The 14,167-nt window shown below is 35.2% G+C and overlaps 2 protein-coding genes across 26 annotated transcripts in view; one reads left to right on the forward strand and one right to left on the reverse strand.

The window, feature by feature from the left end:
• LOC125651135 (uncharacterized) lies at window positions 1–603 on the forward strand. Its single transcript, XM_048879725.2, has one exon. The coding sequence runs from the start codon at window positions 1–3 to the stop codon at window positions 601–603; it is 603 nt and encodes a 200-aa protein (XP_048735682.2).
• A 1,681-nt stretch (window positions 604–2,284) lies between these two features.
• The window catches only part of LOC125649252 (kinesin light chain-like), a 48,600-nt gene continuing 36,717 nt past the window's right edge, over window positions 2,285–14,167 (reverse strand). For 18 of the 25 annotated variants that reach the window (XM_056164706.1, XM_056164707.1, XM_056164708.1 and 15 more), the window contains 8 exons: window positions 12,936–12,985; window positions 10,765–10,832; window positions 10,435–10,543; window positions 9,559–9,714; window positions 8,105–8,217; window positions 7,840–7,923; window positions 6,924–6,987; window positions 2,285–4,773 (listed from right to left, as the gene is read on the reverse strand). In XM_056164706.1, coding sequence (XP_056020681.1) covers window positions 4,693–4,773; window positions 6,924–6,987; window positions 7,840–7,923; window positions 8,105–8,217; window positions 9,559–9,714; window positions 10,435–10,543; window positions 10,765–10,832; window positions 12,936–12,985 — 725 coding nt within the window. In that variant the 3' untranslated portion in view covers window positions 2,285–4,692. Of the gene's footprint in view, window positions 4,774–6,923; window positions 6,988–7,839; window positions 7,924–8,104; window positions 8,218–9,558; window positions 9,715–10,434; window positions 10,544–10,764; window positions 10,833–12,935; window positions 12,986–14,167 lie in introns of those variants that run through there. The other 7 variants (XM_056164702.1, XM_056164701.1, XM_048876614.2 and 4 more) reach the window with 3 other exon arrangements.

Here is a 14,167-nt window from a genome sequence, read left to right on the forward strand (position 1 = left end):
ATGGCGTTTGTCGACCTTGAGAATGCACTTGATCGTGTTCCTTGGAATGCGATCTGGTGGGCACTTCGTGTGGAAGAGTGGATTGTGTGCCTGGTGCAAGGGATGTATACCAATGCTCGAAGCTGTGTCTGCGTTGGTAACGGCTACAGTGAGGAATTTGCAGTGAAGGTCAGAGTCCATCAGGGGTCAGTACTCAGCCTTCTGCTCTTCATCGTCGTGCTCGAGGTTCTTTCATGCGAAATCCGCGCCGGTGTTTCCTGGGAGGATCTGTATACCCTGGTTATCATTAATGACTCATTGGATGAATGTGTCAAGAGGCTCCTGACTTGGAAAGAAGCTATGGAAAGGAAAGGACCGAGAGTGAATGCATGCAAAACCAAGTTCATGATCTGCGGTACGGGTCTTGACCAACTTCATGACTCAGGCAACTTCCCAGGTGCTGTCTTTCGAACAGGTGTAGGCAGCAGCAGTATTTTCTGCAATGGCTGCAAACACCGGTTTCACAAGAAATGCAGTGGGCTCAAGTACCTGTTTGAGGACCCTGACTTTAGGTGCTTAAGATGCCAGAGAACGACTGGCCCTCTTGACGGCAAACCACAGTGATGTCAAACTTGGAGGTTGTACGTTCCTTCTGCTACCTAGGAGACATGCTTTCCGCAGCTGAAGTGGTTGTGACCAAACCTTGCAACCACTATATGTAAGACTGTTTGGAAGAAGTTCAAGGAGCTGCTACTTGTTCTCAAATCACATCACCTGTCGTACAAAATCAGTGGTCGGGTGTATATGGCACTTGTGTGCGGAGCACTATGCTCCATGCCAGTGAGACCTGGGCACTGACCAAGCCAAACCGCCATCGCCTACAGCGCAATAACAGTGCCATGATCAGACAATTCTGCAACATCAAGCCAGAAGATATGGCCACTGTGCGGTCAAATGAATAGCTGGAGCACCCCATTCTAAGGGAGAGAAGACTCCGCTGGTACAGCCACGTAGTCAGATCCAGCAGAACAATCAAGTGCGCACTCAACCTACAAGTTAACTGGAAGGCGTGGAATCAATATTTTTGAGAGAGCTGATGGAGAGAGATCGCAGAGTGGAAGCTCTCTACTGCCAACCCTCATGATCGAGAAAAATGGAGATCTGCCATGCGTGCTGCTAGCCAGCTATATGGAAGTGGCCCAATAGTGTGGACAATGTCTGTACACCTGCACGTAAATAAGAAAGGAACAGATTGACGATATATTCCAACTTTGATCTGATCATCTCCTATAGTGGCCTTATTCTACTTCAGAGGCCATGATTTGATAGAATCTGTACTACCTAGTGATGCTTTGTCGAAGATTCTAAAATATTTTCCCTATTTATCTGGAAACAAAACGTTGATCCCCCACTATACCCCCGGGGGTCATGATTTGGACAAACTTGAAACTACTCTGTCAGGAAGCTTTCAAGTACTTAAACTTTTCAAGACCAATGGTTCTAGAGCAGATATCTCCCCATGCAAAACTTTGGTCCCTATTGTGGCCCTACTCACCCCTGGGGGAGGCGTTATATGAACAAATGTGAATCTGTACTATGCCAGGAAGCTTTCATGTACATGCAAATGTAAACTTTTCTGGCTCAGTAGTTCTCGTGAAGATTTTTAGATGATTCCAGCCTATTTTCGCCCTTTCTCGTTTATCTCCCCATTAAAGAAAGCATGGCCCTTTATTTAAACAAACTTGAATCTCCTTTACGCAGTGGCGAATCACGTGACTTTAGCATGATCTATTACCCCAAAAAATGACAATGAAAGTCAACACAAGGGAAAATTTAAATGAATAAGCAACACCTTTATCAATAACGACTTGTCACATAACCTATATCATAACATCGACCGTTTTCGGTGGTCAGATTTTGACTGAAAACAAAAAACTGTGTCAATGTTTTCTGTTTCTTACTACCATTTCAGAATAGATTTGTTCCCAGGAAAACCCTTAAGATGTTGATATGTGATGTGACATTTCCTTATTGATAAAGGTGTTATTTACTCGTTTTAATTTTCCCTTGTGTTGACTTTCGTGGCCAACTTTGTGGGTAAATAGATTATGCCATAGTCACGTGATTTGCCACCATGCTTTACCCAAGGATGATTTGTGCCAAGTTTGATTTGAAAGTTGGCCCAGTGGTTCTAGAAAACATGAAAATTTACAGACAGACAGCAGGACAGACAAAAGGCGATCAAAAATGCCCACTTGAGCTTTAATCTTAGGCGAGCTAAAAAACGACAATTCATGAACATGTATGCATGACAAAACATTTTTAATTTTTCATGTTTAATAAGTTAAATTTCTATGAAGTGCCATGACACAGAGAAATCAGATTTCATTAATTTATTGTACAAATATTATATTGCATACATTAGCCTTATAATCAGTACAGTGGCAACAAAGTACAGCAACAATATACACGCATTCTTGCAACCAAAAAAATTATATCACAACAGGAGGCTCTAGCACTCCATTAGGCATGGCTAAATGACCTGGTATTACATGTACTTTTATTACTGTTTTATAGCAACCTATATATATTTATAGGTACTGCATCAAATTGATATTTTAACCAATCTTGCACAAATGCTCCATATGTTTTTAAGTCGGATCAAGAAGTATTACTTTGTGAAGTTTTATTCTGCAACTACAAATGGTTTTCTTTAAACCATTAATATCTACGCTTTCAACTCGTAATATCATGTTTAACACCAACACAACTTCATTCTTTACTAACATTGATAGTCTCCCAGTATTCTACACACCAATGACAAAACAGGAATGTGTTTCATAAATAAAAACGTAACACCTGGGGCACTCATGAATCCTTCACACTATCATAATGGAATTGCAACTTTCTCTGTGACAACTTCATCATCAGACCACACGCCATCATTCAATTTCAATAAATTTGGACAAGTAGAAATTCAAGTGCAGCGATTTTACTTCAATGTTGATTGCAATAACGGAAAAAAAAAGCATGGCGTGTTCATACAAATTCTATGTGTCAAAAAAGGCAAGCACTTGATATATGATATAACCAAAGTCCTGAGCACTGCAACTTCCCAATTATCCTGTCTCACAAAACTAATACATCTACCTATCAACATAACAAAATACATCTTCAAACAATTTTGTTCAAATAATTATCACATAAGCAAAACTACCACATGTCATTCAACATATCATACAGCACTTCAAAAATATTAATGAAAATAAAAGTCTCAGAACACATGATAATAAAATGATAACTTTAACCTGGTTCCCTAAAGGCAAGCAGTGCACAAAGTTCATAACCTGAGATCACCAGGAACCTTCCTAAAACATGCATACCACTTTACCACTCCAATAATTTTTGTTCACCAAAATACATATGACACATCTTCCCTCGCCATATTTGGACATATTAAGAATTCTTGCAAGAAACTCTGCAAAAAGTGGCAGATAAATAAAACCAACCGTGAAGGGTAAATAACAATTCTAAAAACTTGAAATTTATGTGTATCAGAGCCAAAGTTAAGTCATGGAGATCGTTTAATTGAGTATTCAAAAATATGATACAAAATGCTACTTAGGGCACAGAAGAAATGTCTGAACACAACCTATTTGGCAAAGTAAAATATCTTTTAACCAACAAGTGGATTTCTCAGAACTACAAAAAATTTTTGAAACAGAAAAAAAAAACCCCCCAAAAAAACCAAAACTTGTGAGTTGTATCTCGCAAGATCAGAACTTTTCAGTTGACATTAATACAAGTCTTAACATATTGTGGATTACATGAATACAAAATACAACATAAATATATTTGATAAACTAATATAGGCAAGGGAGTATACTTTGAGGAGCACAGATGGAATAACTCATGATAACATGTCCAAGCTTGACCAATTAGCCCTGTGCCCCTCATTATAGGTGTGACATTCTAACTCACAGAAAACCCAGTAGAAACAATCCCTTCCACATGAAGATAACATTTTCTTAAATCTTTTCCAGAATATAAGCAAATAAAAGCAATCTAGCCTTGGGCAGAAACTACACCAGCCACCTTTCTCAATCTGTTCATAATGAAGATCTCTGTGCATTGTACAATTTATAAGGTTCTAGAAAGCAAATCAATGTTTCTCTAAAGTTTAAATGAAGGAGAAAATCCCCTTACACAATATTTTGTAACCAGGCTTAGTTACTGTACAAGAAATGAAATACCCAACTACATGCATAAAAACAGCAACAACAATGATAATTATATACATGTAATTTCAAGAGCTGTCCATTGGTTTTCAACATTTAAGAGGCTGAATATATATATAACATGAACACCAAATTCTGATGAACTTTTACAGTGATGCAGTCTTAAAAAAAAAGAAATTTTCATAATAAATAACATGCTATAACAATAACTTATCCCTAGCGAAAAAAGTTCATGTCTGACATTATATTCTGACACAGAATATTGTTTCATCTTTACAATATTTGAATGAAGCAATGTACACTGTGACTAAGCCACAAATTCTCCAGAATCACACACAAGGATGATAAAAATAAGTACACAGCCCCAGGGGGTGATGAAGACATGAAATGGAGAGGTGGGGCTTGCTCAGAACCCTATCACAAATGTAAGGAATGGTGATGATATCAGCCCAAATGATTGCACAGCAAGCCAGCATCAGAACGGTCTGTTGATTAACTGGTCAGAACTGGCTGTCCTACCCTGTCGGCTTAGATCCCCATATGACCGTCGGCTTTCCTATAAAGAAGAACAAAGTGATTTTTTCTAATATTCTGAAAACATTGTTTTCATTGGTTGTTTTGTTCTACCAACACATCACTCTAAATGCATCTTTCACAACTTCTAAAATCATTTCGATTGTCCATCGGATTTAAAATCATTCCTACTTCAGTTTTTGCAACTTTATTGTATTCAGTATTGAATTTGTGTTGTGCAGTCATCAACAAAATATCTCATCATCATTTATGTTCATCTTTAATATCTGACAGCATCTCCCAAACCCATTCATAGTAAAAATATGAATATGAGGTAATAATCATTTGTAATTCTGTGATTTTTACAATGTAGAATAAATATTTAGATTATACTTTTCATTTGCAACTACTAAAAACCGGCATTCAATTTTAAGAAATAAACAGGAGACTCAAATACTCTAGGTCCAAGGATTTTGTTTGAGAGAGATCAAGAATTCAAGAGTCCAGAAACCAAGTTAAAGTTAATTCATTCTCTCAAAACCATTTATAACATATGGTACATGAGGACAATAAATAATATACATACATTTCTGGTCAGAGATACACAATTTATACAAGTTCATAAAATTCATAGAGGACAGGATAAAACATATATCTGTATAAAAAACATGCATAGGTTTTTCAGTGATTTTAAAAGACCTTGTTTTGACATTTAGATCAGAAATTTTTCAATGTACATTTGGTGTTACAAAATAGTGTTTGTTAACACAGTTCTTTTGTATGTGGGAAAGTACACTACAATCACATATATAATAAAATTCATTTGCTATATTTCCCATGTTACAATGTGTATACATGTATAAACGTTCATTCAGTGGTAAATGCTGACCATCAGATTTTATTTTGCCATATGTGGCATGCATCTCGATATTGCAGTTGTGTTTTTTTGTGAAATATTCACATTAAAATTCATTTGAAAGAGGCAAGATCGAAAGATTGATGTGAGATAAAAATCTTAATTCAAATAATAAGGGGGAGGGTAAAAACACCTGCAAGTTTTTGTCATCCCAATATTAATTACACTTACATGGAAAAAGAAAAAATCCACCACATAATAATATTGCATTTAAATGAACATTTTAAAGTTTTAATAAACACTTTCATTTAAGAATAAACAGTAGAAAAGGTATACAGAGTGCTCTTTAAATTCGTATGTTTTTATTTGTTAATCGATTAGTTTCAACACATTCATCATATTTAGGGGGAGCAGTAGAAAAGGTATACCGAGTGTGGTCTAAACTTGTATGTTTTTACTGTCAATTGATTAGTTTGAACATTCATCATATTTAGTTGTGTGTGTGTGACTTGGTGACAATTATGTGAATTCAGTTCTTTGTCAGAAATTGGAATTTTCGATCTCGCCCCTAATTTGAAAAAAGAAAGAAACAATCTTTTTTAGGTGTACATTGTTTAGAAAATGAAGTAGAATCTGAATCATTATGCAGCTTTCGTGATACTGGTTTTAAAACGACTTTTACCAAAAGTGCACGTATTGAAAAGTAATTTGAGGAAAATTAATTACATGTTCACACATGTTTACACCTACTTCATTAAATAAAATCAATATGATCATAAGATGTAATTGTTCTCTCACAATTTTGTGAAAGGTCTCAAAATTATCATCTAGCATTTTAACTTCGGTTCAATTGTGGATTACAATCAATTATGATCAATGTAACGTAAATTGCAGTACACAGGATGAAGTTCACATACATCAACATCCGATGTGCATTCACCACAGAAGCCAAAAACTTGCAAGGACATCATGTCCTCAATTAGGAAACACCTGACAGACAGCTAATAAAAACAAACTTTACTTCAAGTTACCAAGAGTGATGTTTAAAGGAGTATACATAGCGGGGCCTAGGTTTTGAGTGTTGCAGTTGTAAAACAGTGAATATGAATACAAATAAATATAGTACATCTATTAAATGCACTTCATGAAATATGCTGGCATGAAGCATCACAGTTCATACGCCATGTATATTCAAAAATGAAATTTATTTCTTAAGCATCCCCCCCCCCCCCCCCCCCCGGTCAATTATCACACTGAATATTCTCTAAAACTGGTACCAGGACCATTAGTAAAAATTTATCTTGCAGCATAATGAGAAAGTATGCATGGTAACTTACGCTTAATTTTTCTGGTTGATTACTGCTTGTGTTGAGAACTGACATAGAGCTTGCCCTTTTCATACTGGAAATCAGAGAAAACATGTAAATATTCAAGTCTTATAACACAAAATATTTACATGTACATGATGTAAATATCAATAAATAAATGTCACCCTGAACCAGAGAGCTGAAACAGAGAGAAACATATTAGTATACCTGAAAACCTTGAAACTGAATCATGCTACCCAATTTTCAATACATGTACACATATATAGATCATATATAATTCATTCTGAAGATATAAAAGTTAAATACTAGGATTATCTCATAACAAAAAAAAAAAAAAAATCCATCCTGTTTCTATTTTGATAGGTATACCACCACTGTACAAATTTTATCTACATGTATATACCAGTATACATGATTTTAACGTTCTAAATTGGCCAACACAAAATATCCATCACCAAATGCTGGCATTCTGTACCACACTCTGTTGATATGAATTTTTATTTTTCAGGAGAAGAATGATTTATTAAAATAAGGAAACTTTGTCTCATTCTGAAATAACTATGAATCAAACCTCTAGCACAAACTGTATGCTATCAACCCCTTGATCATTCTTTGAAGCAAGTGACAACTATTTTGTCATTAAGCTGAAAAGTAAATGTTAAAACAAAGCTGCAAGAAAGACTTCTAGCTGATAGTTTACTGCTGCCATGGAGTGGGCAAAAAAAGGGACTAAAGAGTGTGGCATAGTTTAGTATAAATCTATTAATATTACCTGTGTACCACATTACAAAACTCTAGCAATATCCAGATTGTAATGTTACAATAATATTATTCATATAAGAGATGGGGTTAGGGATTTGATATAGAAGCTGAGTGTCTAAAGCAGTAGTAAAGAGTTATTGTGGCAGGAGATGAAAACACAAACCCAGATCTAGAGTAGGTGGGGCCGCTAGATTCGTCCCAGTAACGGGGAATGGGAGTATCCAGGTAACCTGATAAACTCCAAATGCTGGGCAAGAAACAAAAAACAACGAATCAGAAGCGCCCCACTACCAGCACAAGGCAAGGCTAAGCAATTTGTCTTATATATTTTCAAGGGCCATTTCACAATATCATCTAAAAAAAACTAAAAAGGAGGAAAAACATAAAAATTGGTTTTCTGAAGACCACTGAACAAAATGATGGCTTACCTGCCCGTTTCTTCCCCTGGGGCCTTTCCTTTCAGTTTCTGCACCAATTTAGCACTGGACCGTCGTATGGAAGCTCGCAGTTTGGTGAAGGACCCACTCCTCTTTAATTTACCCTTAGTGATTTACAGATGAGGGGGTTAATGCCTAACACATACCTCAGTTTTCATAGCATTTCATGTATACAGCCAAAATTCTCTTTGTTCAGACATTACTCCTGAGATTTTCCTATGTTTTCACAGAGTAGACTGAATTTCTATTTATGTGCTTATAATCTTTTACAGTCACAAATATCTTTGACATTCTTCTGGTTTAGTTTTCATTCTAAGGTGCTATTTCAGGGTTAATCTGAAACTGAGGGTTAAATTCTCTTTTTTGCACATGTAAAGCACAGTACAACATAAGAGAGGTTATGAACTCCATTCATTGACACCAACCCCTCTCCCAAAAAGCAGGATTACAGTCAAAACCATGCAAAGTGAATTAATTCTAGTCATAAGTGATCTTTTTAGCATCTTTTCACGAGTTTCAAATTCAAAATCTACTACAGTAATGGTTCATACCCACACTTAATTTTTCTACATTTCTATGAATCTACACTACATTAGATTTTCTCCAGTATTACAGAGACAACATGCATGCAATGAAAATGTTGATGAAAAATCATGGCATCATTATCAGTGCTAGAGCAGGGAAGGTTTGAATGTTTATGATAGATGTTAGCAGTGCACTATCAATGAATGGATTTTTATCCCTCTCTTTTAAAATGTTCCAATTAATCAAAGAAAACCTGTTTTATAAATTTTCTATGAACCATACATCAATATGCAAATACAAGATTACAAATTCATGAGCAAAGTATGCATGATTTTAGTTTTATGTATTAAGAAGAAGTCCATTGAAAATCAGACACTGCCTATAGTATAGGTGGAAGATGACATGCTAGATCCCAACAACTTTTTTGTTTCTGAGGTTTATTTCAGCATTGAACAGTAATGGTTTTCCCTAGATATAAATGTATTGGTTGTAATACAGTACAGAGTTTTCTTGTATACAAATTACAGTACATTGACAAGACTTATCTCTACTCTATAATGGTTCATTTGGTGACTTTCATGGAATATCATAGGAAACAAATAAGCAGTGTCTAAAACTCAATTTTATGCTGAGTATATAGCTATAAGATATAAATTTACTAAAATCTACAGATCCCCAATATTCTATGTGCCAAACTCTGTCTGACTTTTGTAATGAACAGCTTCTTCCAGTTTAAACACTACTTCTAAGAGATGAGAGTGTGTTCATGTTAGATTTGTATCTAATTCTAATATGATGCAAGGATTATACCAGATTAGTTTAGATTTACAAAGGGCAAACTCTGATTATTTGGAACACTTTTTGTGACACCTGTGCTTTACTCACCCCCTTCTAGGGCCCCTCTAGCCCTAAATACTTACATCTTCCGTGTCACCATTATACGACACATTTTCCATGGAGTTCCTGAACCCCCGATCTTTACTGCCCGATCGTCGCCGCCCCTGATTGTTGGGGGGTAAGTGGTCTTTAGAATAGTCAGCACCCAAGACCTGGGTCTGTTTGACCACATCCAGGGCCTAGCAGAAAACCAAAATCAGATCAAGCCCCTGACCGAGACAGCATCCCTGAGACCATTCCCCTTCTCTTATGCCTAATTTGATACTTTTGCGAATGCAATTACAATCGCAACTTTTGCATGACCAACTGTACAAAAATCAGTGTGAAAATGCTGAAGCATTTAACAAAACAAATGACTACTTAAAATGAGTATAGAGATTTTCCAAGATTATTCTAAGACATTCATCCAGTCTTTTTTTCACAACTATTTCAAAGCCACAGTTGACTATTACCTAAGAAATGCCCAAAATTTCTCATTACATAAAAGACAGTATATTATATGAATTCAAAAAACATTAAAAATAATGATAAGTCACTTATTACAATACTGCATCTAGCAGCTCAAAAATGTTTTTTAAATAATGTAAATTAAGTAAAGTCAAATCAACACTGGAGGACTATATGTTAGCCTTGCCTTGTAAGAATATGGGGTGACAGCATCTACAACTTACTCTCAGGTTAATAACCAACTTATGCAAATTGCAAAAAGACTTAAGATGTTATTGCATAATAGGATGTGTACATGTAGATATATCAGGTAATTTCCATGCAGATATGTTGGGAAAATCATCACAACATAGAATTTTACCACAAACCTGTAATTCCAAATAACTCCTCTTGTGCAGCAACTATATACTAGGATTATATAAAGGGTGAAAAAAAAGTGAAAGTCAACTCACACTCTTTTTGGATCGCATTGCACATTCCTCTAGCATTTCTGCTGCTTCATACTTTCCCTGCCTTCTGTACAAAGCTCCCAAATTCTTCAGTGTTGTAGTAACTGTTGGACTGTTCATTGATAAACGAAAATAACATATTTTATAGTTCAGACTTTAACAAGGTGCATCATACCTATTCATAGAAACCATCCTGTTTTCTCTACCAAAGTTAAATAAAAAAATTCATCTTTTCAAGAAATTTATTGATTTCAAAATCAAAATCCAGTTATTAAAATTCTGAATCACCCTGCTACAATGTGAAAACCACTCAAAATCGATTTGACACCGTACCTGTCCACCTTAGCAGCTTTATGCCAGCCCCCATACTCAGGCAGAGGAGACCCTTCCTTACTTTTCCCCTATACAACAGGAAAAATATTGCTTAAGTCATGTAAAATGCTGCTGTCACAAAAGTCAGAGATCATGTACATTCATCTTTCTGAATTTTAGTATGTTAAAAACAGGTGGCCTTAATTCCATTATCTTAATGAAAAACAATTCTGTAAAAAGGTTTTCATTTTACTTAGAGTAATTTTCACAATTATTAAACATAATTTGATGCAAATTTTAAACACAATTTGATTTTAGCTCCATACAGAATTTGTTGTTTTGTCTCCCTTCTGTCAATGAAAGCAATTAATGCCATGGTATATCTGAACTACAGCATTGCTTTTACAGTACATGGACCACAACACACACCTGAGTCACCCTGGTTCTGCTGTTCTTCATCAGAATATTCATAAAGATTTTTTTTACCCTATCTATTCCAGCAAAAAAATCTAAACCCATACCATGGCCCCATCCTAGCACCACAGGGTCATGACTTTTAAAGAATCTTGAATCCACACAATATTAAGATGCTTTAATATCAATAATACCAATGTGGCCTTGCTGTTCTGGTGAAGAATTTTATCTCTCTCCTATTGTGGCCCAACCCTATCCCAAGGGGACATGATTTGAACAATTTTAAATCTTAACTCATTATGAGAAAGTTTTCTCATAAGTTTGTCTCTTCTGGTCCAGTGGTTCCTGAGAAATTTTTTTAAAGTTCACTATTTCTAAATTTGCTTCCCTATGAAAAAGGTGTGACCTTTCATATGTGCAATTTTGAATTCTCTTTATCCAAGGATGCTTTATGGCAAGTTTGGTTGAAAATGGCCTAATGGTTTTAGAGAAGTAAAAAATGTGTAAAGTTTACAGTTGGACAGACACAGATGGATGACGAACAATAGTTGATCAGAAAAGCTTATTTGACCAATTTCAGGTGAGCTAAAAACAGTGGTAAGCAAGAAATATGTCCACTTGATGTAAATGCCCTGAGTAGGGTTCAGTGATTGGGAAGGCAATGCGCCCTGCGCCATAGTCCCATTCAGGTAAAAAATTGGCGCATTAAATTATCTAATCCATGTGCCAAAGTGAGCATTCATTATCGATTGTAACTTACGTTTTTTTTTCTCTAGAATGAATTGAGTACGACTTACTTATTTTTTGTACTTTCATTTTTAATTCCTATGTATTCTGATACACCGAATCTCATTGGTTGAAGCAATACAAATCAAAATAGATAACCAATAAACTATTTCCTCTTACATCACATCTCATCACGTCTTCTCATGCTTATACTTTAGCGTTTAAGCTTCGGAAGTCCAAGGACAGATATAGAATCGACAGAAAGTGAAAAGAAACAAATAAAGAAAAAAACGAGAGACCATCTTCAAATACTGATGCCGAGAAAAGCAATGGCAGATACTGTTGAGAAGGGGACATTGAAACAAAGTAGAAACATTTTCAAGAGCCTTGTAAAAGATCGTGGTCATGGTTCAGAGTTTCAATTAAAACAAATGGAATAATGTTCCACTGCACATTTGCTATTTATTGAAAATGGTCATTCAAAATATGTTGATGGCCCATTAAATCTGAAAATGACCCATTGAAAACTTGAACCGTGGGGCCATAGTTCCATAGGCCATTTTGGCCTTCCCAATCACTGAGGGTTCCACTGTCTCAACCAAAGAGAATGAAGATGCATTTATATAATGAATTGCTTTTTAAAGGTACATACATACTGAAAATCAATTTTTTTGCTTCCAAATTAATAAGTTAATGTATCTATAATAGTGATACATAATAAATTATGCAATAAACTATTTGTTTTTATCCTTGGACTTTGTAAGTTCATTCTCGACTACTTTAACTCTCGGACATCTTTGGTTGGCCTTGTTTGTATAATGCATGCCACAAGGCACCTTCTTCACATGTGGTTGGAAACGTTATTGAAATTCTCTCACCATGACATACTTGTGTATGAGGTTTCAATGAAGTGTATGGATATGACAAAACAGGCTCAACAGACAGAGACAATATATGCCCCAACCATATACATAGACAATTGCAGCCAAAATAGATGTGTATACAGTAAAACAAATCATAAATGGATGAATGTATCTAATGGGTTTGCCTACTTTATTTTCTTCTCTTTCTTCAGCTTGCATCCATATAGGTTTATTGTCACCTAAAAACACACACACCATAAAATGCTTTAGAATCAAATATATCCAGACAAGGTATAGATATGATGACTTATGACGTACAAGAATTTAAATATAGTAATGACTTACTCAGTAATATAAAATAGTATCTGGGTTGACAATCTTGAATCAAATAGCCAATTAATAAGTCAGAACAATGGTAATCAGTTACAAATTCTGTAATCGGTTAGTCAACGAAAATTAAGTACGATGTGCATGTTTAATATCAGGATTTATTTTCAGACTTTTTTTTTTTAAATCTCTGAATGGCCTTACATTGTCATTGTTAGTGATCTATTCAAATTAAACTAATGATTGTAAATTCAGCGCAGATGATAGTGACAATGTCACATGAACTCTGTGAATTATTAGCTGTATGTATTCAATATCTCGGTCAATTTGAATGATTTATTTGTGTTCTTGTTTCTGAATATCAAAATAAATCCACATGACATGTTCTGGTGAAATAAAGTTTAATAGTATTTGAAGCAAATGAATGTTAGGAAAACATGTGCACACACAGTTAACCGGTTGGAACATGTTGCAGTTAACCGGTTAGTAATTCTGTAACTGATTGCCATCCCTATATCTGTAGTAATGATTTATCTGCAATGTAATGTACTATAGTAATGGCTGATCACCTACTACCTAATATAATGTACTATAGTAATGGCTGATCACATACTACCTAATATAACGTACTATAGTAATGGCTGATCACCTACTACCTAATATAACGTACTATAGTAATGGCTGATCACCTACTACCTAATATAACGTACTATAGTAATGGCTGATCACCTACTACCTAATATAACGTACTATAGTAATGGCTGATCACCTACTACCTAATATAACGTACTATAGTAATGGCTGATCACCTACTACCTAATATAACGTACTATAGTAATGGCTGATCACCTACTACCTAATATAATGTACTATAATAATGGCTGATCACCTACTACCTAATATAATGTACTATAATAATGGCTGATCACCTACTACCTAATATAACGTACTATAGTAATGGCTGATCACCTACTACCTAATATAACGTACTATAGTAATGGCTGATCACCTACTACCTAATATAATGTACTATAGTAATGGCTGATCACCTACTACCTAATATAATGTACTATAGTAATGGCTGATCACCTACT

The sequence above is a fragment of the Ostrea edulis genome, chromosome 5, assembly GCF_947568905.1.
Source record: "Ostrea edulis chromosome 5, xbOstEdul1.1, whole genome shotgun sequence".
In the NCBI taxonomy this organism is placed as follows: Eukaryota; Metazoa; Mollusca; class Bivalvia; order Ostreida; family Ostreidae; genus Ostrea; species Ostrea edulis.